The sequence below is a fragment of the Diceros bicornis genome, chromosome 2 (genome assembly GCF_020826845.1).
Source record: "Diceros bicornis minor isolate mBicDic1 chromosome 2, mDicBic1.mat.cur, whole genome shotgun sequence".
NCBI classification, from domain to species: domain Eukaryota; kingdom Metazoa; phylum Chordata; class Mammalia; order Perissodactyla; family Rhinocerotidae; genus Diceros; species Diceros bicornis.
This window is the reverse complement of record NC_080741.1, coordinates 18,573,776-18,598,903: the sequence shown is the minus strand read 5'-3', so window position 1 is coordinate 18,598,903 and position 25,128 is coordinate 18,573,776. Positions and strand designations below refer to the sequence as shown.

General features: G+C 39.9%; 1 protein-coding gene across 1 annotated transcript in view; it reads left to right on the top strand.

Moving 5' to 3' along the window:
- Positions 1–19,789, top strand: part of LOC131412840 (serotransferrin-like) — a 59,052-nt gene extending 39,263 nt beyond the window's left edge. The window contains 3 exon segments of the mRNA XM_058552963.1: positions 9,151–9,287; positions 10,471–10,525; positions 17,864–19,789. Of these exon segments, the coding sequence (XP_058408946.1) occupies positions 9,151–9,287; positions 10,471–10,525; positions 17,864–18,077 (406 nt within the window). The 3' untranslated portion in view covers positions 18,078–19,789.
- The last annotated feature ends 5,339 nt before the right edge of the window (positions 19,790–25,128 follow it).

Sequence of the window (25,128 nt, the reverse complement as noted above, 5' to 3'; positions counted from 1 at the left end):
CTTATTACTATTGTTAGTAAATTTTTCGTTTACTCCAAGGACAAATGTAATAATGTGTAGACTATTAAAATCTGAAAAAAAGAATTTTAAAGCTAGGTAGAATTCTAGAAGTTATTAAAATCCAACATTATGTATTTCTATTCTTAAATTATCTAAAATTGATGCCTCCAAAGTACAGAACAATATTTTCATATTTCTTTTAATATTGTTCTAGTGTTAACTGATTCTTATTTCCTAAAATTCTTGTGCTGCAGTTTAAGATAGTTTATTCTCATTTAGTCTCTTACACTGATAAGAACTTAAGAGGAAAACTAATATACCACATTTCATTGATTTTAAGGCAATGTTAATATCTATGAAGTTGGAATGCTACTTATGGATGATGGTGTCATAGTTTAATTGGCAATATTTTCTCTTTCTGAGTTGTACCTGAATAATAATGTGTCTTTTAATTGATGGAATCTTAGGTTTGATGGAATGAGGTGGTTGTTTCTTTCCTTATTTTTGAAGATCTCTTGGCTTGTATTTGTTGTTGCTTCCTTGCCCACAAGGTGGTGGTGGTGAGCAATCCGTCATGGATAAGACTGTTGTGTGATTTTTTTAAAAAAAGAAAGACTTTATTTTTTAGAATAGTTTTAGGTTCACAGCAAAATTGAACAGAAGATACAGAGATTTCTCATATCCCCCGCTCCCACATATGCATAGCCTCCCATATCATCGACATCCGCCACCAACAGTGTGGTTCGTTTGTTACACTTGATGAACCTACACTGACAGATCATAATTACTCAGAGTCCGTATTTTACATTAGGATTCATTCTTGGTGTAGTACATTCTACATATTTAAATAAATGTATAATGACATGTATTCACTGTTGTAGCATACAGAGTAGTTCACTGCCAATTCATCCCCTCTTTCCCTTAACCCCTGGCAACCACTCCTCTTTTTACTATCTCCATAGTTTTGCCTTTTCCAGAATGTCATATAGTTGGAATCATACTGTATGTAGCCTTTTCAGATTGGGCTTTTTTCACTTATTAATACACATTAAAGTTTCTTCCATGTCCTTTCATTGCTTGATAGCTCATTTCTTTTTAGTGCTGAATAATATTCCATTGTCTGGATGTACCACAGTTTATTTTTCCATTCACCTACTGAAGGACATCTTGGTTGCTTCCAAGTTTGGCAGTTCTGAATAAAGCTGCTGTAAACATCCGTGTGCAAGTTGTTTTTGTGTGGACATAAGATTTTGGGTAAATATCAAGGAGTGCAGTTGCAGAATCATATGGTAAGAGTATGTTTAGTTTTGCGAGAAATCTCTTCCAAAGTGGCCATATTATTTTGCATTCCCACCAGCAATGAATGAGAGTACCTGTTGTTCTGCATGCTCACCAGCATTTAGTGTTGTCAGTGTTCTGATGGTTTTGGCCATTCTAATAGGTATGTAGTGGTATCTAATTGTTGTTTTAATTTGCACTGCAAATTAATGACATTTGATGTGGAGTATCTTTTCATATGCTTATTCGCTATCAATGTATCTTGTTTGGTGAGGTGTCTATAAAGATCTTTGTCCCATTTTTTAATTGGGTTGTTTTCTTATTGTTGAGTTTTAAGAGTTCTTTATATATTTTGGATGACAGTTCTTTATCAGATATATCTTTTGCAAATATTTTCTCCCAGTCTGTGGCTTGTTTCCTCATTCTCTTGACAGTGTCTATGGTAAGACAGAAATTTTTAACTTTAATCACGTCCAGTAAATCGATTCTTTCCATGAATTGTGTCTTTGGTATTGTATCTAAAAAGTCATTGCCACACCCAAAATCATCTAGATTTTCTCCTTTCTTATCTCCTAGGAGTTGTGTAGTTTTGTGGTTTACGTTTAGGTATGTGATCCATTTTGAGTGAATTTTTGTGAAAGGTGTAAGGTCTGTATCTAGATTCATTTTTTTGCATGTGGACATTTAGCTCTTTGAGCACCATTTGTTGAAAAAACTGTCTTTGCTCCATTGTATTACCTTTGCTCCTTTGTCAAAGATTACTTGACTGTATTTATGGGGGTCTCTTTCTGCACTCTATTCTGTTCTATTGATCTGTTCTTTCACCAATACCATGCTGTCTTGATTACTGTAGCTTCATAATAAATTGAGTAGTGTCAGTGTTCCGACTTAGTTCTCTTTCAGTATCGTGTTGGCTATTCTGGGTCTTTTGCCTCTTCATATAAACTGTAGAATCAGTTTGTCATTATCCACAACATAAGTTGCTGAGATTTTGATTGGCATTGCATTGAATCTAAAGATTAAGTTGAGAAGAACTGACAGTGATATTTAGTCTTCCTATCCATGAACGTAGACTATCTCTCCATTTATCTAAATCTACTTTGATTTTGATCAGAGTTTTGTAGTTTTCCTCATGTAGATCTTGTACATATGTTATTAGATTTATTCCAAAGTTTCATTTTTTTGGATGCTAATGTAAATTGTGTTGTGTTTTTAATATCAAATTCCATTTGTTCATTCCTGATATTTGGGAAAGCAGTTGACTTTGTATATATTAACCTTGTATCCTGCAACCAGGCTATAATTGCTTATTAGTTTCTGAGTTCTTTTGTTGATTCCTTTAGCTTTTCTGTGTAGCTGATCATTTCATGTGTGAACAAAGACATTTTTATTTCTTCCTTCCTAATCTGTATACCTTTTACTTCCTGTTCTTGACTTAATGCATTAGCTAGGAATTCCAGTACCACGTTGCAAAAGCAGTGGTGAGACAGAACGTCCTTGCTTTGTTCCTGGACTTAGTGGGAAAGCTTTGAGTTTCTGTTAGGCAGGATGTTAGCTATATGTTTTTTGTAGATAGTCTTTATCAAGTTGAGGAAGTTCCCCTCTATTCCTAGTGTACTGAGAGTTTTTATCATGAATGGGTGTTGGATTTTGTCAAATGCTTTTTTGTATCTATTGATATATTGTGATTTTTCTTTTTTAGTTTATTGATGCAACTGATTACATTAATTGATATTCTAATGTTGAGCCAGCTTTGCATATCTGGGATAACTCCCACTTGGTCGTCGTGATATTGTGATTTATAATAGAAATATATATTTGGTTTTCATCCTCCTTTCTGGCACAGAGCTCCTAAAACCCTTGGAATTTCCTGTGATGAGAGCAATAAAAGTGTGTTTTGTTATGTTAATAAGGTGACTTTTGTAAAACACTTAAGAATGGGGGCCACTTGCCAGGAGAACCAACCGTGTGATTAGAGGGTTGGAAGTTTTCTGTCCTATCCCCCTGACCTCCAGGGAGGGGAGAGGGGCTGGAGGTTGAACCGATTGCCAGTGGCCAATGATGTAATCAATCATGCCTATGAAATTACACCTCTGTAAAAACCCAAAGACGGGGTTCAGAGAGCTTCCAGGTCAGGGAACCAGAATGCTTCCACATGTACAGTGGTACAGGGCCCAAACTCCATGGGGACAGAAGCTCCTTTGTTCAGAGCCTTGCCATATGTATCTCTTTATCTGGCTGTTGATTCTTATCCTTTAATATCCTTTGTAATAAACTGGTAATTTAGTGAGTAAATGGGTTTCCTGAGTTCTGTGAGCTGCTCTAGCAAATTAATTGAATCCAAAGAGGGGGTCTTGGGAACATCTGATTTATAGCGGGTCAGTCAGAAGTACAGGTAACAGCCTGGACTTGCAACTGGCATCTGAAGTTCACTCTAGCAAAAGGGAGTCGTGAGAAGGTCTAGTCTGTAGCTTCTTGGTCAGAAGCACAGGTAACAACCTGGGCTTGCAATTGGCATCTGAAGTAGAGGGCAGTCTTGTAGGACTGAGCCCTTAACCTGTGGAATCTGATGCTATCTCCAGGTAAATAGTGTTAAAATTGAGTTGAATTGTAGGACACCCAGCTAGTGTCAAGAGCATTGCTTGGTGGTGGGGAAAACCCCCACTCCCCACATTGGAATTGGGTCCAGAACTCATTAGTTGTGGTGTATAATTCTTTTTATACATTGTTGGATTTGACTTGCCAATATTTTATTGAGAATTTTTGCATCTCTGTTGGTGAGAGATACTCATCTATAGTTTTCTTGTAATGTTTTTGTCTGGTTTTGGTATTAGAGTAATGCTGGCCTCATAGAATGAGTTAGGAAATATTCTCTCTGCTTCTGTTTTCTGAAAGCGATTGTAGAGAATTGGTATATTTTCTTCCTTAAATTTTTTTTTTCCCCTCCCCAAAGCCCCAGTACTTAGTTGTATATTCTGTTTGTAAGTCCTTCTGGTTCTTCTCTGTGAGCTGCTGCCACAGCATGGCTACTGACAGATGAGTGGTGTGGTTCTATGCCCAGGAACCAAACCTGGGCCGCTGAAGCAGAGAGTCCCGAACTTTAACACTGTCATCAGGGCTGGCTCAAAGGGTTTTTTTTCTTTTAATTGAATATATTTGACGTACAACATTATGTAAACTTCCTTAAGTGTTTGATAGAATTCACCAGTGAACCCATCTGTGCCTGCTGCATTCTGTTTTGAAAGGATTTAAATTATTGATTCAGTTTCTTTAATGGAGATTGTCTATTTCTTGTGTGAGTTTTGGCAGATTGTGTCTTACAAGGAATTGGACCATTTCACCTAGGTTATCAAATTTGTGGACATAGAGTTGTTCATAGTATCCCTTGATTATCCTTTTAATGTCTGTGGGAGCTGTAGTGATTTCCCTTTCTTTTCTGATTTTAGTAATTTGTGTCTTCTCTCTTTTTCTTAGTTAGCCTGGCTAGAAGTTGATCAATTTTATTGATCTTTTCAAAGAACCAGCTTTTGGTTTTGTTGATATTCTCCATTGATTTCCATTTTTCAATTTCATTGATTTCTGTTCTAACTTTTATTTCTTTTCTTGTGCTTACTTTAGATATAATTTGCCCTAATTTTTCTGGCTTCCTAAGGTGGAAGCTTAGATTATTGATTTTAGGTCTTTCTTCTTTTCTAATATATACATTAAGAGCTATAAATTTCACAGGGTCTAGAATTCTAGGTTGTTGGGATTTTTCTCTCAAAACTTTAAATATTTCACTTCACTCTCTTGCTTGCATGGTTTCTGAGGAGAAGTTGGATGTAATTCTTATATTGCTCCTCTATAAGTAAAGTATTTTTTTCCCTCTGGCTTCTTTTGGTATTTTTTCTTTGTCTTTGATTTTCTGTAGTTTGAAAATTTGCTTAGGTGTAGTTCTTTTGGCATTAATCCTGCTTCCTGTTCTCTGAGCTTCCTGTGGTTTCTGTGGGTCTGTGTTTTGGTGTCTGACATTAATTTGGGGAAATTCTCAGTCATTGTTTCAAATATTTCTTGTGTTCCTTTCTCTCTTTCTTCTCCTTCTGAAATTCCCAGTACATATGTTACACCTTTTGTGGTTGTCCCACAGTTCTTAGATATTCTGTTCTGTTTTTTTCAGTCTTTGTTCTCTTTGCTTTTTATGGAAGTTCGTATTGAGATATCCTAAAGCACAGAGATTCTTTCCTCAGTTGAGTCCAGTCTACTAATAATCCCATCAAAGGCGTTCTTCATTTCTATTATGGTGTTTTTGGTCTGTGGCGTTTCTTTTTGGTTCTTTCTTAGAATTTCCATTGCCTCTCTGTTCTTGCATGCTGTCTCCTTTATCCATGAGAGCCCTTAGTAGTGTAATCATAGTTTTAAATTCCTGGTCCGATAATTCCAACATCTCTGCCATATCTGAGTCTGTTCTGTTGCTTGCCCCTTCTCCTCAAACTGTTTTTGCTTTTTAGTATGTCTTCTAATTTTTTTCTTGATAGATAGCCAAACATAATATACTGGGTAAAAGGAACTGCTGTAAGAGGCTTTTAGTAATGTGGCGGTGAAGTGTGAGGGGAGGGGAGGCGGCCTATATAGTGAGCCTGTATCTCTGGCCTGGGGACTCACACATCCTTCTCAATTGATTCCCACCTGCCTGCTTAGGTGGGATAGGATGGCTAGAGTGGGCTGGAGTTGGGTATTTTTCTTCTCCCACTTGGGGTTCTAGAGCTGGCTGGAACTGGATATTTCCCTTCCCCCAGGTCAGTTAGGCTCTGATAAAACCCCAGCAAATTTGGCTCTGGTCTACCATCTGAGGATAAACTTTGTTAGGAACTGAAAGCTCTGGCATATTTCACAATGGTTCCTTTTCCCTTCCCCCTGCCAGAGCACAAGGAGATTTTTTTCCACTATATAAATAAGAACCTGGTCAAGGACCTGGAGGTAAAATTTACAAAAGTGTGGCGCCCCCCGTGACGGGATCCTCTGGAGTTTTTATATCTCAGACTTGTCTACACTGAGCCTCCAGCAGCAGCTCATCAGTTGAAAGATGCACATCTTCAGGTCTCCCTGTGTCTGTTGTTCTCTCCAATTTGGGGAGCAGTGATTGCCCTGTAACCTCACTTCTCTGTTGACTCTAGTGCTGTTGATTTTTCGGGTTGGTCAGCTTTTTACTTGTTGTTAGAATGGAGTGGTGACTTACAGCTGCTTTCACGTTGGACTGGCAACTGGAAGTTGTGTGATTTTTATTCCTCAGACAGTTGATACAAGTCCATTACTGGTAAATTTTGCTGTAATTGGGTTTTCATTTCTAATTAAAAATTTTTTTTCTTTTTGTTTATGATTATAAATTTTTTACAATTTGTAGTATAATTACTTTTTGAGCCAAGTATTTTAGGTAACTAAAACATTCAAAATATGAAGATACAAATGAATTCAAATAAGTCATAATCATGATACATGTGATTCAAAAGACATTTACTATATTGATCTGTGACTTCACTTTTTTAAATCCTACCTTCTGAGTTAATCAAGTTTCCTTAATCTCATTTTTCCTCCTTCTGGTTTGAAAGTATACTGTTTCTACTGTTTTCGCTGTTACCCCTCTAACCTGTTTTTTTTTTTTTAACATTGATTACTTAATAAAAGTTTAATTTAAAATCAGTATCATTTTTCTTTTCCTGGATCTTAAAACACTTTAACTTTGATCTTCCTCACATCTTCCTTTCCTTTTATTTTTCTTTCCTCCTTTTTAACCCCCAACAATTAGTATTTTTTTCTCCTCCATTCAGTGAGTACCTAGAATTACCAGGATGTTTACAGATTTCTTTGCTCTCCATTGCTTCTTGCCTCTTACTCTTTCCTTTTAGATTCAGTTTCTCTGAGTAAATCTTTTAGATGTGCTTCCAGAAATGGTGAACAAGAGATACAATTTCTCATCTTTTGTTCATTTGAAACTGTTTCTCATTGGCTTTCATTTTTGAATAACTAGTTTAGCTGAGTGTAAAATCCTGGGTGGTGGTGATTTCCATCATCACTTTGAAGTCTTTACTCCTACTTCAGACATCTGTTGTTGTAGATGGGAATGCCAGGGGTCAATCTAATTGTTGTTTCATTGTATAGAATTTGTCTTTTTTACCCTCTGTTCAGGGGTAGATTTTATTCTTTTCAGGGGTGATTTAGCTTTATCATGCTTGGAATTCAGTTGTGCTATTTCAGTTGAAAGATTCACATCTTCCGTTCTGGAAAATTCTAAACGTTATCTTTTCAGGTAGTTCTGTTAGCAAATTCTCAGTTCCCACCTCCTGGAACTCTTATTGATATCACTGAACCCTATCATTTCTGCTCTTCTTGTCCCTCCTCTATCACATCTTCCAAGTCTTTTTACCTGGCATATGGTGTGATATTCTCATATTTGTTTTGTAGTTTACTATATCCTTTTCAGCTGTATTCTCTGCTTAACTTTTCCATTGAGTTATTATTAATTTTGTTTATTATTTCTGAAAACCTGTCTTTTCAAATCAGTCTATTTATTTTTATACTCTCTTATTCTTTTATTATGTTTTCTAGTATTCTCTTAAATAATTTTAAGTATTTTACTGATTGCTTTATTATTTTTAGTTTTGGGGTGCTGGTTAATCTGTCTTCGTGGTTATTCTCCCTCGTAATGGTTTGTTCTCTGTCTTTTGTAGTTTTTGATCCAGAACCTCTGTTCAAGGGGTTTGGATTTTGTTGTTGATGTTTTTGTGGTTGCTAATTTTCATTCCCTTAGGATATGAAAGCCTCTTTCCAAAAGGGGTTCATATTTCCTTCTGTTGGGGGCCCTTGGGGTTCATTGAATCTGGCCCAATTTTTATATAAATCTTCCTGCTTGGGAGTCTTACATCGTGAGAGAGTGTAAATTCATACCCCATATCTGTGTGCAGCACAGGAGGCCTGGTGTTTCAACTCCTCTTGGATTATTTTCCCACACCACCCTCCGTTAGACTGCTCTCTTTGCGCAGGGTTTTCAGTTCTAGCTCCCCAGTTGCGTGTTGGCCGTTGGCATGTCTCCATCTCCACCTGGGCGTTCAAAGCCTAGTTAGGGCCTAAGGCCTGTTATCTGCTGTTTTCCTGGGCTGCTTTGTGTTAGCTTTGATACCTCTTTATTTCTGGCACATGAGGATTCTCACTGTTGCTGCCTTAGGTTGGGCCCTACCTGGTCACTCAGCTTCTAATTTTTTTTTTTTTGATTACCCGCTTAGATTTATCTGTCTTCCATTTAGGCCCCAGTATTCTTTGTAAGACAGAAAAGCATAAGCTACATAGGTCAGTGCATCACACCCATTCGCTACCTGACCTGGTTTCCCCCAGTTTCCCCACCTCCCTGTGTGCCAGCTTACCTCGAGTTCTCTAGGGCATGTTGTTCCATTCCTTTGTGCCCTGCAGGTACTACTTTCCAGACAGTATGTGCCCCAATTTTTTGTCTGGCTAAAATTCAGGTCAAGAATTATATGCTCCTTTAAGTCTTCTTGACTGTTCTCATGTCAGTGATCTTCCTTTTTGTTCCTGTTACAGCCATAGCATAATTCTGTCCTAACATTTTATCACACAGTTGTGTATGATGATTTCCTGGTCTTTGAGGGCAGACATTATTCCCTATTGTCTTTTTACATACATTCATTGATACCTAGTAGCACTCAGTAGTCCTTTGTTAGTGAGTATTTGTGTTGTGTGATTACATGTGCACACATCTGCGTGTGGGTCTATTGCATGTTATTCGTTAGGATTGAATTGGACAACATTAAGGATATAGTTTTTCAATATAATGCTGCACTGTTGCATGCTCACATGCCGGTTTTTCTCTTTTTTCCCCTTCAGGGCTGTTGTGTTTGTTGTGGATAGTGCAGCCTTCCAGCGAGAGGTGAAAGATGTGGCTGAGTTTCTCTATCAAGTCCTCATTGACAGTATGGGTCTGAAGAACACACCGTCATTCTTAATCGCCTGCAATAAGCAAGGTGCCAACATGTTTTCTGGCAATAATAATTGAGATTTTTTTCTGGGATTGCTACTAAGAATTAGTACAATTATCTACAATTGTTATTATTGAGGATGAGAGACAATTGCTAATGAACTGTAAGTTGAAGTATTTTAAATCTTAAAATTTATTTATACTCCTGCATTTTCATTAGTCTTTTTACCAGGCTGTTCTGAGGAATGACAAAGGAGTGACTATTGTCAGATTTTTCTTTGATACAGTGTTTTGTTTTGTTTAAATTATAAATCACTTTACTTTAACAAGTTCATTTCATCAGATTGACAATATGTCGTATCAATTACACAGTTGCTGGAGAGACACGTAGAATCTCTCCTTTCTGACACGTTTACCATCCAACACATTTCATCAAGGGAGTTTGCAAAAGTTATTTTTCTTTAACCATTAAAAACATTAAGTTGTGTTCTGATAACCATTAAAAACTTGTTAGTCACACCCTCTAAAACTAGGCTTTAGTTTCATAACCTCTAAAATAAGATAGATTAGTTGATCTCTACAGGCCTCTTTCAGATCTAAAATTCTGATTCTATGAAAAGGCCAGCACATTTCTCAGAAGTGATCAAGTATTAACCCTAACACTATCTAGTCAGGAATGTGGTGTTAGGGTCGTTATCTGACCTTCTCTTTGTTTCTTCAGTATAAGGAGAGGAGTAATACTAATTTGGCTTCTACTGTGTGCCAAACCAGCACTAGTTTCTTAACCATGTACACTTGATGCTTTAATCTATCATCAGCTGGAAATGGGCTTAGTTTACTTTTATGTGACAGGTAGGGTGTTAGCTGTTGGAGGGAAGGCTCTTGTTAGAATCACAAAGCTGTAGGTTTTCTTTTTGTTATACTAGCTCAACTTCTATATATATTGATAAAAAGGTCTGTAAGGTGTGGAAAACTTTCATGAAAGAGCTAGTCAATTTTAGGGTCACCAGCTTAGTATATTTGTAAGTATTATCTTAGGAAAACCCATACATGCAAATATAAAGCTTACTTTGATAATGAAACTACTAGTGATAAAAAGCTTTTTTTTTAAAAAAAAAAAAGGGAAAAGAAACTTACTGGTTTAAATAGGAATTTTCCATATGTGCAAGAAGTCTTGGGAAAAGACCCTTTCTGGTTTAAACTACAACATTGTCTTTATTTCTTTACAGACATTACAATGGCAAAATCAGCAAAGTTAATTCAGCAGCAGCTTGAGAAAGAGCTGTAAGTACGAATCAAGTCCTATTGGTTAATTGTATATCTTAACACTTAGGAAATGTGAATATGCTGCTTAAGGTCTTTGTTTGGTTCTTTATGGTTATCACAATTAGCTTGAAGATTAGTGTGAAATACACTTGTTAAATAATTGATGGAAGAATTAATGGAATTATAAAAAGCATTAATAGGATGTTTATAGATATTTTAAATTTTCATGGAACAAAGATCTCAGGTTTATTGAGACCATAAACTCAATTTATTTTGCCACTGTTTCTAGCTCATTTATAGTAGATATCAAAGATTTTAGAAACTAAAAAATTTGAAAGTCATGGAAATTTTTGTTGACAGAATAAGAAAGGAACACTTTAGGAGAATATAAAAATCTGTGATACTAGTTTGTAGCTTATTTTATTCTTTTCAAGCTACATGGCAGTATTATTTAGCTTGATTTTAGTGTTTAAAAATTTGTACATTGAGCTGTAAGCTTTTGACTTTTAAGGAATCTAGCATGTCTTTGTGTTCTACCAGTTTGTAAGAGTTAGCTAACAGCTTGCTTACACAAGAGATACCATCAACACTATAACAAAGCAACTTGTTTTCTTATTGCTGTTGTGTATGCACTTTTTTTTGTTTTGGTGAGGAAAATTGGCTCTGAGCTAACATCTGTTGCCAATCCTCCTCTTTTTGCTGAGGAAGATTAGCCCTGAGCTAACATCTGTGCCCGTCTTCCTCTATTTTGTATATGGGATGCCGCCACAGCATGGCTTGATGAGCGGTGTGTAGGTCTGCACCCAGGATTCAAACCTGTGAACCCCGGCCCGCCAAAGCAGAGCATGCGAACTTAATTGCTATGCCACTGAGCCGGCCCCTGGACTTTTTTTTAATTAAAGAAAAGGATCTGATGAGGAAAAATTGTATAAATTCAAGTTTCAGCACATTTTTTCCTACCGTGATTTACTTACTCCATTATTCCTATGATGCATGTAGCATAGGCCAAGCCCTGCACTCAGGATGTGGCCATAGGAAGGATTGTGAGGTAGTTCCTATTCTCAGGAGCTTGAGTCGAGTAGAGTATGGTTTGCTTCAGGAGTTGGGAAACTCCTGCTCAGGGTCTGCAAGCAAAGAGCAGTTTTACATTTTTATAGGGCAGGTAAAAAAAACAAAAAAAAAAAGAAGAAAAGTAGAAAAATATGTGACAGAGACTAAATGTCACCTACAAGCCCAAAATATTTAATTTATGGCTCTTTACAGAAAAATTTTACCAGCCCTCATCTGTCATTTTCTGTGGTTTCTTTTTATTCTTTTAATTGAGAATGATATTTAATTCCATATGCTTTAAACTTTTTAATACGTAAATAGAAAAGGAAAGTTAGCCATTCAATCAGATTTATCAGACTTCATGCCTTCAAATTGAGTATCAAAAGAAATTTTTAATTCTTTTATTGAGGTATAATTGATATGTAAAAAGCTATACATATTTAATGTGTACAATTTGATGCATTTGGGGTAGGTATATACCTGTGAAACCACCACCACCATCACGGCCATAAAAATACACATTACTTCCCAAAGTTTCCTTCTGCCCCTTTTATTATTTTGTGTGTGTGTCTGTTTCATGAGAACACTTAACATAAGATCTACCCTATTAGCAAATTTTAAGTATACAATGCAGTATTGTTAGCTATAGATACTATGTGGTATAGTAGATCTCTGTTACTTATTTATTTGCATGACTGAAACTGTATACCCTTTGACCATCATTCCCCCATTTCCCCCTCTCTCCCACCCTTGGTAACTACCATTTTACTCTTTGCTTCTATGTGTTTGTTTTAGATTCCACATATAAGTATGATCATACAGTATTTGTCTTACTGTGTCTGTTATTTCACTTGGTGTTCTCTAGGTCCATCCATGTTGTTGCAAATGGTGGGATTTCCTTCTTTTTCAGGGCTGAATAATATTCTTATATATATACAGGGCCTGTAATTTTCTTTTCTTGTAATGTGCTTGTCTGGCTTTGGTATCAGGGTAATGCTGGCCTTGTAAAATGAGTTGAAGTGTTACTTCCTCTTTAAGTGTTAGGAAGAGTTTGAGAAGAATTGGTGTCAGTTCTTTAAATGTTTGGTAGATTTCACCAGTGAAACCATCTTGTCTTGGGCTTTTCTTTGTTAGGAGTTTTTTTTTGGTTACTGATTCAATGTCCTTACTCATTCTTGGTCTGTTCAGATTTTCTGGTTCTTCATGATTCAGTCTTGGAATGTCATGTGTTTCGAGGAGTTTATCCATTTCTTCTAGGTTATCCAATTTGTTCATAGTAGTTTCTTATGATCCTCTTTGTATTTCTGTGGTACCAGTTATAATGTCTCCTTGTTCATTTCTGATTTTATTTATTTTAGTCTTCTCTCTTTTTCTTTGTTATTCTAGCTAAAGTTTTGTCAATTTTATCTTTCAGAAACCAACTCTTAGTTTCAATGATATTTTCTATTGTTTTTCCAGGCTGTATTTTATTTATTTCCATTCTCATGTTTATTTTTTCCTTCCTTCTGCTAACTTTGGGCTGAGTTTGTTCGTTTTCTGTTTCCTTGAGATGTCGAGTTAGGTTGTTTATATGAGATCTTTCTTTTTTCTCAGTGTAGATGTTTATTGCTGTAAACTTCCCTCTTAGAACTGCCTTTGCTGCATTCTATAAGTTTTGGTATGTTGGGTTTCCATTTTCATTTGCGTCAAGATATGTTTTATTTGCCTTTTAATTCTTCCTTGACCTATTAGTTAATCTCCACATATTTGTGAATTTTCTAATTTTCCTTCTTTTATCGATTTCTAATTTCATACCATTGTGGTCGGAAAAGATACTTGATGTGATTTCAGTCTTCTTAAATTTGTTAAGACTTGTTTTGTGGCCTAACATATGCTCTGTCCTGGAGAATGTACTGTGTACACCTGAAAAGAATGTATTCTACAATTGTTGGGTGGAATGTTTTGTATATGTCTTTTAGGTATGTTTGGTCATTAGTATTGTTCAAATATGCTGTTTCCCTATTGATTTTCTGTGTGGATGATCTATCTGTTGTTGAAAGTGGGGTATTGAAGTCCCCTGCTATTATTGTATTGCTGTCTATTTCTCCCTTTAGTTCTGTTAATATTTGCTTTATATATTTAGGTGCTTTGGTGTTAGATGCATATATATTTACAATTATTATATCCTCTTGATGAATTGATCTCTTTATTATTATATAATGACTTTGTCTCTTGTGACAATTTTTGAATTAAAGTCTATTTTATTGATATAAGTATGGCCAGCCCTGCTCTCTTTTGGTTATTGTTTGCATGGACTATCTCTTTCTATCCCTTCATTTTCAACCTATATGTGTCCTTAAATCTAAAGTGCATCTCTTGGAGACAGCATATAGTTCGATCTTTTTTTTAATCTATTCGTCCACTCTGTGTTTTTTTGAGATTTTAAACCCCTTGCATTTAAAGTAACTATTGATAGGTAAGGACTTCCTGTGCTATTTTGTTGATTGTTTTCTGACTGTTTTGTAGTTCCTTTGTTCCTCTCTTCTTTTGTAATTTGATGATTTTTTTGTGGTGTTTTGATTTCTTGCTCTTTATTTTGTGTATCTGTTACAGGTTTTTTCTTTATGATTACAATGAGGCTTATATAAAACATCTTATAGTACTGACAGTCTGTTTTAAGCTGATAACAACTTAACTTCAGCTGCATACAAAAACTTCTACACTTTAACTTCTCCTTCCCCTACATTTTATGTTGTTGATGTCTCAATTTGTATCTTTTTATATTGTGCATCCATTAGTTTATATTAGTTTATATTATATATCCATTGTAGTCGTAGTTATTTTTAATACTTTTTAGTTTTTATGGTAGAGTTAAAAGTGATTTACATATCAGCATTACAGTATTAGAGTTTTCTGAATTTGAGTATATTCTTACTATTACATTGAGTGTAAAGTTTTATACTTTCATATGTTTTCATGTTGTTAGTGTCCTTTCATTTTACCTTGAAGAACTCCCTTTAGCATTTTTTGTAAGGCAGGTCTAGTGGTGATGAAGTCCCTCAGCTTTTATTTGTCTGGGAAAGTTTTTCTCTCTCCTTCATATCTGAAGGACAGCTTTGCTGGGTATAGTATTCTTGGTTGGCAATTTTTTTCTTTCAGCACTTTGAATATGTCATCCCATTATCCCACTCTCTACTGGCCTGCAAAGTTTCTGCTGAGAAATCTGCTTTTAGTCTTATGGGGTTTCCCTTGTTTGTGACAGTTGGCTTTTCTTTGCTGCTTTCAAAATTCTCTTTGACTTTTGTCAATTTGATTATAATGTGTCTTGGTGAGGCTCTTTATATTTAATCTGTTTGGAGTTCTTTGGGCTTAGTAGATCTTGATGTTCATATCCCTCCCCAGATTTGGAGTTTTTCTGTTATTATTTCTTTAAATAAGCTTTCTGCTTCTTTGTCTTTCTCTGCTCCTTCTGGGACTCCCATAATGCGTATATTGGTTCCTTTAATGATGTCCCATAAGTTACATAGACTTTCTTTATTCTTTTTTCTTTTTGTTCCTCTCACTGGGTAATTCCAAATTACCTGTATTAAAGCTCTCTGATTCTTTCTTCTGCTTGACTGGGTCTGCTGTTGAAGCTCTCTGAATTTTTCACATCAGCCACTGTGTTCTTCAGCTCTAGAATTTCTGTTTGGTTCTTTTTTATGGTTTCTGACTATTTGTTGAACTTCTCATTTTGTTCATATATTGCTTTCCTCATTTTGTTGAGTTAGCTATCTCTGTTCTTTTGTAGCTCACTGAACTTTAACGTGATTATTTTCACTTCTTTGTCAGGCAGTTTATAGATCTCCATTTCTTTCTTTCTTTTTTTTTTTTTGTGAGGATATCAGTCCTGTGCTAACATCTGCCAATCCTCCTCTTTCTTTGCTGAGGAGGACTGGCCCTGGGCTAACATCCGTGCCTATCTTCCTCCACTTTATATGGGACGCCGCCACAGCATGGCTTGCCAAGCAGTGTGTCGGTGTGTGCCCGGGATCCGAACCAGATCCGAACCGGCGAACCCCAGGCTGCTGCAGCAGAGCACGTGCACTTAACTGCTTGTGCCACCGGGCCAGCCCCTAGGTCTCCATTTCTTTAGGGTTGGTTATTGGTGCTTTATTTTGTTCCTTTGGTGGTTATTCATGATCCTTGTGTCCTTGCGTTGGTGTCTGTGCATCTGAAAAAGTAAGAACCTCTTCTAATCTTACAGACTAGCTTTGTCAAAGAAAGCACTTCTCTAGTCAGTCCAGCCAGAGATTCTGTGCAGGCTTGCTGCTGGAGTCTTTGGACAGGCTGGCCTGGCTCCTGGGTCCGTGGGTGGGTGGGCCTCCTGCCTGGGTCTGTGGAAGCTGGCCTGGCACCAGGGTCCACCAGGGTGCCTAGAGCCTGAATCTATCCTGTGTGGCCAGGTGCCTGGGTCTGTGGGGGCAGGCCTGGTGCTGAGGTCCACTGGGGTGCACAGGGGCACTGGGTTCTGCAGCACAGTAGGTACTCACTTCACTCTCTTTCCTCCACTAGGAGTGTATCTCTCTCCATGCTGCATTGTGCAAGCTTATGGGAGAAGTAACGTGGGTAATTTGAAACTGTCCTTCCTGCCCTCTTCAGTGCATCTTTTCTTATTTCTGTGCTACACCCAGGTGCTGCAATCTCTGACCTGGATTTCTTAGCTCTTATGAAGGTGTTTTCATGCATGGATGGTTACTCAGATTGATCTTTCTGTGAGAGGACTTGTGCTGGAAACTCCTATTCTGCCACCTTGCTGATGTCACTCTGTCAGTGGTTTCTGTCCCTTCTGGAATTGCATGTTTATCATCTCTTCTCATACTCTTGATGCTCACTCTCTTGAGACTATGTATTGCTTGTTATTAGGCTCAGGAAATTGGAAAATTATATGATTTTGTTTTTCTAAAAATTCTGTTGCAATTGTTGGGAATTATCTTTGGTAAAAATGATCATATTATTATTTGTGTACTCATTTTTTTTTAACAGTATAGTCCAGGTCTTCCCATGTTTAAAACACATGTTTTGCTTAGTCCATTTGCTTTTTTCTAGTCCTCCTTAGTCCTCTTTTTTCCTAGTCTTTAGAGTTCTAGAAAAACAATACAAAAGGAAATGCTGTATTATAAGGCTGTGAATTCAAATGTTAAAAGGTTGTAAAAGTTAATGTCAGTTAAATTAGGAGTCTAATTTTAGTTTAATCTCGTGTTTGTGAGAGTTAGGTCCTGTCAGCTTTGAAGCATTTCATAGTTTTCTGAATAACAAGTTTTACTATATTTACGTGGCCTTATGGCAAGAGCTGAATACATGTAATGTTTGGCTTTTTTTCCTTTTAAGTTTTTTTATTCTAAAATATCTTACATATAAAGGAATATATATGACACACATATTGAATTTAAAGAATACTAAAATGAATACCCATGGACCCACCACCTTACTTACAAGGCCCTATGTGCTCCTCCCCAAAAGCTTTTCTCTCTTTCCCGCAAGAGGTAATTAACGTCTTGAATTTTGTATTAATTATTTGTTTTTTAAAATACTTTTTCCGTATATGTGTGCATGTCTTTCTAAACAAGGTATTGTTTAGTTTTTCCTGTGGATTATTCACTAATTTTCATGCAATCTTACAGCACCAAGAAATGCTTTACTTTGTAAGAAAGCAGACTGGCAGCATATGTTCCTCTGCTTCTTGTCAACAGAAAGGATGGGAGAAGTAGACAAATGAGCATTGCTTATGCACTTTTCAGTAGGGCCAGCAGGTGGCAGTAAGGCAACTTAAATTGGGAAGGTTTTAGTGGTTAAGGAGGTTGGAGAGGAGTAATTGTGCCCAAATTGGATATGAGAATCTGGAGTTTGTGGATTTCTAGCTCTATACCCAAATAGACTTAAGATAAATATAAATACCCTATCTCCCCACACTTAGCTTTCAGAAACTTAAGTCTTTATAACACTTACAGTATGTATTGAAAAAATATATTTAAAAATGGCATCATGCAGGAGATCCTAGTGGAAGGGGGGCACTGGGCTGATAGAAGCTTGGTGTGACCTGGATCCATTACTGACCTGCTGCCATCTAGCCATGTAAGGCTAGACCCCTATCTCCTGTATGTCCAAGTCTGTAAATACAAAGGCTTTTATTCAACAATCTTAATAGCATAATTGACAAGTTTTATGATTAAGTATTTAAATGAGTGCTGAAATATTTAGGAAGTAATATGATTTCCTAAAGACCTTGAATTGCATTAAAAAATTAAACTTTTTTGCTTCCTGACTCATTTTCCTTTTGCCTCACAGCAACACTTTACGAGTCACTCGTTCTGCTGCCCCCAGCACACTGGACAGTTCCAGCGCTGCCCCTGCTCAGCTGGGAAAGAAAGGCAAAGAATTTGAATTCTCACAGTTGCCCCTCAAAGTGGAGTTCCTGGAGTGCAGTGCCAAGGTTGGGAGAGGGGACGCCGGCTCTGCTGATATCCAGGACTTGGAGAAGTGGCTGGCTAAAATCGCCTGAGGGGCTGGCCCAAGCACAAGATGGGGATGTGTATGTGTCTGACTGCCAGTTTTGGAAAAGGGTATGGTGGCCTGGAGTTGATAAAGAAGGAGTACAAAATGTAATTAGAAACATTTCCTTGTTCTGGAAACAAATCATTGTTGAAACCAGCTTGAATTTTTTTTTTAAGTTCAGTTCTCCCTTATTGCTTTCTCACTAGTCACTTTTATTTGACTCGTGTGTCTTCCCTTTGTTAAAGTGTATATAACATCCCTTTAACTTATGCTTGATGTAGAGTCAAGGTCTTTGTGACGTAACAAGTAGACTCCACAGAGAGAAGATATTATCATGAGAATATGGTTATTTGAAAAGTTTTCTTATCCTCTGCTTCTGTGCTTTGGTCCCTTTTTGCTGAAAACAAACCTGCCTGTGTATGGAACCAGTTGATTTCCAGATGCCCCTGACGTTCATGGGCAGTATGTCATCTAGTCCTTTGTGAATTCTCAGATTTGTAGGTACAATTACAGTACGGTCTCCCAACATGTGAAGATAGGTAAGAAACAGCAGGGCTGTGTTGACACTGGGTCTGCTCTTCATTAGCTGAATGACTTGTCCCCACTCTAGCCTCATAGCACTTAGGTTTCAAAAACATGTTGTGAACCCTTGGAGTCATCTTCCAGATGAGAGAACTGTAAGTGCTAAATCCCCAAATGTCCAGGGTCTAGTGTGTTCCAGTGGTTTCTCCTAACTGGAGAGTATATGGGTTTAGAAGCTGTTCTGTGTTTCTGGATGGCTGAGGGCTCCTGGGCTATCTTCGTGTGCTGTTTGGTGAGCTCTCCTATATTGTATTCTTAGCTAGAATGCTGTGGAACAAAAATAAAATGAAAAAAGTTCTCTGTAGATTTTTGAAGTGCATATTCACTGATGGTTAAAAAAAAAGTCTGCCTTTCCAAAGTGATGTTCTTTGCTGTCTTCTCAAACATATGGCTTTTATAAATTATTAATATATCTCTTGGTAAATAAAACAACCAATCTTGCTCAGAGCTATTAAATAGAATGGTATAGTGAGTACAAATGGGAGCATGTTTTAGGATTCAGCCCTGAGTCCAAGTTTCTAGGGCCTAAAGATCACACTGTACACAGGAACAAACTCTTCTATCCGTACTTCACACACTCAGGGACAAGCCCAACTAAAGCTTAAGGGAGACCACGGTGGCTGTGGATAAGTGAGAAGCTAACCCCAGAACAGTGTGGTAAGAGCGGTAAGAGGAGAGGTGCAGGGTTCTCTGGGAGCATGCAGCAGGGGCCCCTAAACTGGTATGGAGAGATCAGGGAGGGCCCAAGAATAAAAGCATGGAGCTGATAACACCCCAGTGAGTATGGTCCCCACGTACACTACAGCCCAAGCCTCTGCCTGTTGTCACCCCTTCCTGTGGGTTGTTCTGGCTCTGAGCAAGACTACTCCAGCTCCCCTCCTCCCCCTGCCCCAAACCTTGGATCATACACCTTGCTGCTAGTGTATGAAATAAATGCAGGCTGAAACTGAGAAGACATTAGACCTTGACCCTGGCAGAGTTCTTACTCAAAAGTCTTATTGCTGCTAGTATTCTTGCCCTTTCCTTATTAGCCAGGTAGTAATTGAAGGAGGAAGGTAAGAACAATGAGGCAGAAATAAAAAAGGAATGTGATGGATGTGACATGTTCACATAATCATGGTGGCACTCACGTCAATAAAAATCAGTGGCTTGATGCTTCTGTAAGAGGCATGTGTTCTCTCAGCTTTTTTGTTTTTTTTCTGGTTAATAAAGTGTTTTACTTTATTGGAGGAAGCAATATGCCAAAAAAGTGACTGAAGGAGACAAAGTTGAATTTTATTCAGGGCCTAAAGGTGATCTGAAGAAGGAAAGTTATACCTCAGACACTGATTCTCAGATGTTCGTGTGCATCAGAATTGTCTGTGATGCTTGCTAAACAGCTGCTCTGAGGACCCTGTCCTAAACATTCAGTTCGATAGCAGATCTGATGTGGTCTCAGGGATCTGCATGCTTAACATGTCCTTTACCAGGCCCACAGGGCTCCTAGGAGTACCCTCGGAAGTGAATGGCCTGGAGTATCACGTGTGCCTTTAGTGTGTTTTGTTTTTTTGTTCTTTGGGCCACAGGCCCTGTTTAGTTTTTCTAACAGGGTGAAGTAAAGCAATCAGGTTATGGAGTCCCTCCTGGACACTCTCAGCCTGCTTCCTACTCCTGTGCTACAGTCATCCCGTTCTTGTGGGTTTGGGCCAGCATGGCATAAGGTGACTAGTCCTTGGGAGCTGGGAAGGGGTTTTGATGGGAGGTCAAATGTGTTCTCTACTCTGGTGGTATCCTCTTGTGGCCCAGAAGCCATTCAGCCATAGTTGGCCCCTTTCTTCATGAGATGAGAGGCAAGTGTGGCCAGAGTGGAAAGAGGGGTGTCAGCTCACGGAGACAGGCAGACCAGGCGTGACTGTATCTCGTACACGAGACAGCTGTGGCTTGAAACACCTCCTTCTTGGGAACATGGCAGTGTCTGAGCCACTGCGTGTGTGGGCACTGAGACCTGCTCCCGGGGCAGCTGCCGCCTGATGCCAATGACCCTGCTCCTTCTAAGGGAGAGGTGCAGGCCACAGTGAGGTGCCATTGTGGAGGGGCAGCTGCGATGAGTAAGCCCTGGGCGCTCCATCGGTAGATACTGCCCCCTTCTGGCATGGAATCTTCCATGGCGTGTGGAGCACACACACAGACCGAGGGGTCTAGGCACTCACTGACCACACCGTTCTTTATTCCAGCTCTTCTTTGAAGCCCCTTCTTCACGGGTTCTGGGGCCTTGGTAGCCCCTCCACTGCCAGCGCCTGCCAGGATCCTAGTTCTGCCCCCCTGTCTGTCCTAGGACCCCCCTGCCTGGGGTCCTAGTTCTGATCTACAACAGCCCCTGGTGTACCTGGGGTTTGCCACTTTCCTTTTCCCATGGCCTCTGTCAGCGCCTCCAGGATTCCCATGGTCCCGCTGTGAGGCCCTTGGGTGTGTTCTGTTGACTTGCGATCATTTCAGCCAGAATATTATGCTGCTGCTTTTTTTTTTTTAAGGTTTGAATTTAGCATAGAATTATCAAAGCTTCAATGGGTTTATGCCCACTCTCACTTGAAGGATATTAGCAGCAATTAAGATGCTTACCTGCTCCTCTATTTCAGCCCTTCACATGTTTAAAGAGAGGTGGTTACTACACCCAGCTTTTGCACAGGAAAGTAACCCCACTTCCTCTTCAGCTATAAAGCCCTCGATTGTTGATTACTCATAAGAGCCTTATATGGCATTCATTCAGAAAATGCCAAACGCTGTGCCAGGCTGTGGGAATACTGAATAAAGCACAATTCCTCCTAGAGGCATATCGTCCCATTCTGAGGTGGAGAAACGTGCCCTTTCAGCATGGCTCCCCCGTTTTCCCCTCATCTCCTTAGCATGAGCACCATCGTGGCTGCACTGTGGGTGCCAAGGTCAGCTGCCTCAGTGTTGCCCTCCCCTCTGCCCTTGCTATCCTCACTTTCTTGTGTAGCTGTCTCTGCCACGCAGCCCTAAGAGGGCTGCCACTTCTTCCCATGGCCTGTGACCCAGCGTCTCCTGGGATTCCGGTGTCCCCCTGTGGTCCTGTATGTGTGAGGCACCTGGTGTTCTGTTGACTTAAGATAGTTTTAACTGAAATATGCTTTTTTTAAAAAAAGTTTGAGGTTGCACAGATTATCAAAACTCTTTTCTCCCCTCTTAGTCATGGGACAGCAAAACACAGCTCCAGTGATCAGGAAAGCCCCTGTGAGCCGCATCCCTTGCTGCCATGCGGGGCACTTCAGGTAGGACATGCACCACAACTCTGTAGTCTTCACATTCACTCGGGGTGGTCGAGTGTCGGGGCGGTCCCAACAGTGCTCCCGTCATCTGGCAAGGGAAGGGGCTGCTGCACAGTTGTGCGTGTAAACACCACACTCGGTGAGACTATTCACTCCTTTAGCTGCCTGAAGTCATCTTGCCGTGAATACCATAATCTTGGGGAGTGACCTCCTGTCTTGGCCCATACAAGCACCTGCACTTTGGCTCTCAGGCCTCTGCCCCTCGACATCCCCCATACCTCCTCTACCTTGTATTTTACATCTGGCAGCCAGAAAAGTTAGGCTTAGTGGGCAGGGACTCTATTTCCTGTCCCTCCTAATCAGAGATGGCTTCCTTGAGGTGGCAGATTGGAGGGTGTTCCAGAAACTTTAGAACCTTTAAAGGGGAAAGATAATTAGTGAAGTTGAACTTGAAGAATGAGACCTGGTGATCCTGGCTTACTCCACAGCCCCAGGATCCCAGCATTCTCAGGCCAGGGCAGTTCGTGCCTGATCTTGGCCTTTGTCCTCTTTGGATCGGTCCCACAACTCTCCTGGCCTTCAGGGCATCTCTCAGGGATGTTCTCTAATCGGAGTGGGGAGAAGCTGGAGGCGGTATGTGGCAGCTTGGTGTCATCTGAAAGGTGATTATGGTTCACTTTAAATTCTTGCCTTTAAATGGCTTTCTGGAAATCACCAGAAGGAAGAACAAGCCAGTCCCTGTATCCACCCTTCATAACCCCCAGCCATGGCAAGTGGAGAGCAGAGCAGGGATGATAGACGATATCACACTCCCCGGGCCTGGAGTCTCCCTTTCCATCTGCCTTTAGGCAGAATAAAGATTATGGAAATGAGTGTGGATTTAATCTCATTAGTGTGTTCTACCTTTCCCCCTTCCCAGTTGATGGAGAGCCCAGGTGAGTAGAAGGAAGACGCAAAGGGCTTTGGGTGGTGGACACATCAGCCAGACAAGAGCGGAGGGTCTTCATGGAGCATGTGCTGGAAGAAATCTGTTTTTGCACACCCTCTTCCCCATATATGATTGCACCACTTAGAAACATTAGACAAGAGGCTTTGTGTTGAGAATTAGGACAGTTTATTGTTTGATCAACATGCTGAGTCTTCCACATTTTACACAGTTTTATGTAAAGTCAATGTGGCCATTTATGCCTGCTGAGCCAGTAAAGAGATGGAAATGCCACCCTCTGTGCTCCTCATGGCCAATCACTTTATTGGGATGGGTGAGGGAAAGTGAGGGGAGAAGTTGACACACACCACGTGATACAGGCTGGCCTTCAAAGTATGGAGGCTTCCCACTGGAAGGAACCATCCAGACCCCACTGCAAGGATAAACCAGGCCCTGCTGGGATGGTCAGCCACACAGGGGCCTGGCGTCCGGGGAGTTTACACATTGAGAGCCCAAGGCTTTGGAACACCTAAATCATTCATTTCAAACAAAAATTTAAAGGGTGCCCTGGTCTGTGGATGCCCATAACAATCATTGTGGACTTGGGGACTGGCCCTTCTTTGCAATGGAGGAGGCGGAAATGGATGTGGATTCTTTCCCGGCTCACTCTGATACGCTGGACAGAATCTTAGGTCCTAACCACAGCAGGGGTGGTTTGAGGAGCACCCGCGCCCAGCAGCCCTTTATGTGCAAGTGCACAGTCCCATTTGTACACACAGGTCAGTGATGGATGAAGAATGGACACTGGTTGTGACCGCTTCCGACTTGCTGGGTGATCGTAAGCAAGTCACCCTTCTCTGTCTTGGTTTTCCTGCCTGTAGAACAGGAAGGGTTATGAGCCTTCAGCTCACACCTGGCAGTAGCCAGGTGACAATGCCTCACATTCTTGGGGGAGAGGTAGTTTGGAAACTAGTGAGCACACAACCCTGCCTGGTTGATGCACACTCCTGCTAAGCTGCCCCTCGTGGCTCAGACACGCCTTAGTCCTCGGCTACCTGTTCTCACATCCTGACATTCTCACCTGCCTTTCACTGTGTGCAGGAAAGAGGCTGCTCTGTCTGCAGGACACCGAAGCCAGCGGTGCCATTACTGTCACACCTGGTACTTGAGGGTAGGGGCTCCCAGCACTGGCTGGCCACCAGAAGGACAGAGACATGGCACTCAAGATGTGTCTGCACCCTTAGCTACCACTTTTCAATCCTCGTTTCTGTTGCCTGAGACACCTGAACTGATCTGGCCATTGCTCCTCTGACCTGGGAATATTACAGAAGGTTTAAGGATGCTGACAGGAACAGAGTGGTGACTGATCACAGGGAGGCCTCTGACCAAAAGAAACTTGCTTATAATCCCCAAGCATGCTAACCTTGGACTACACAACTGCAGTTCTAGCACTCACTCAGGATGCTGGCATCACACTTTCTTCTGGCACTTGTGTGCATTTATAAGTATGCTGTCTGCTTTTTCCATCTTATGCTCAATTTTTCAGATGCTTGCAAAACAGGAGCTTTACTGACAGCTTTTCTTTGAGATCCCCAAAGAAAAAAAGAGGGCCTAAAGATGACTCTGCTCATCTCTCAGGTCAGGGCTAGTCTTTGGGGAGAGGGATCAAACTACTGGCTAAATTGAGATCATTTCCTAAAAAGAATCCCTCCACTTGGCCTTGTGCTAGCCCATCTGGATTCAGCACGATGTTCTACTCTCACTGGGGATGCTGAAGCAATTTCATGACATCTTCTTCAAGGAAACCTCATCATTTTATTATTGAACCTTAACTCTGAGTCAAGATCCTACCTACAAGCAAGAGGACAGTGATGGCACCTGTTCAAAATGAGAGCCAAGGAACCAACGCACTTCTGTGCAAGAGGTCTGGCTTCCCTAACAGTCCCCAGGAAATGAGGGGTGGAAGTCAGACTTGAGGAAAGGAGGGTCATGGAATGGCAGGGCACTATTGAGATGGGAGGGTGAGAGGAGGCAACTGCCCTCACCTTCAGAGGCCCTGGGGCTGAGGAGAGCCTGAACTGGAGAGAAGATGTTGTATACTTGCCAAGAAAGGCAGGGCTCACCGAGGCCACACCAAGCCAAACAATATCTACTGCATCTCTTACTGCTCCTCTAGGCTGTGATGGAAAAAAAAGTTCACGGTGCCTTGAATATGTGTACACATGAGAAGGGAACTGAGTTTCTACTTTTTTACAGGAATGTTTTAAGAAAAGCTACTCTTTAGT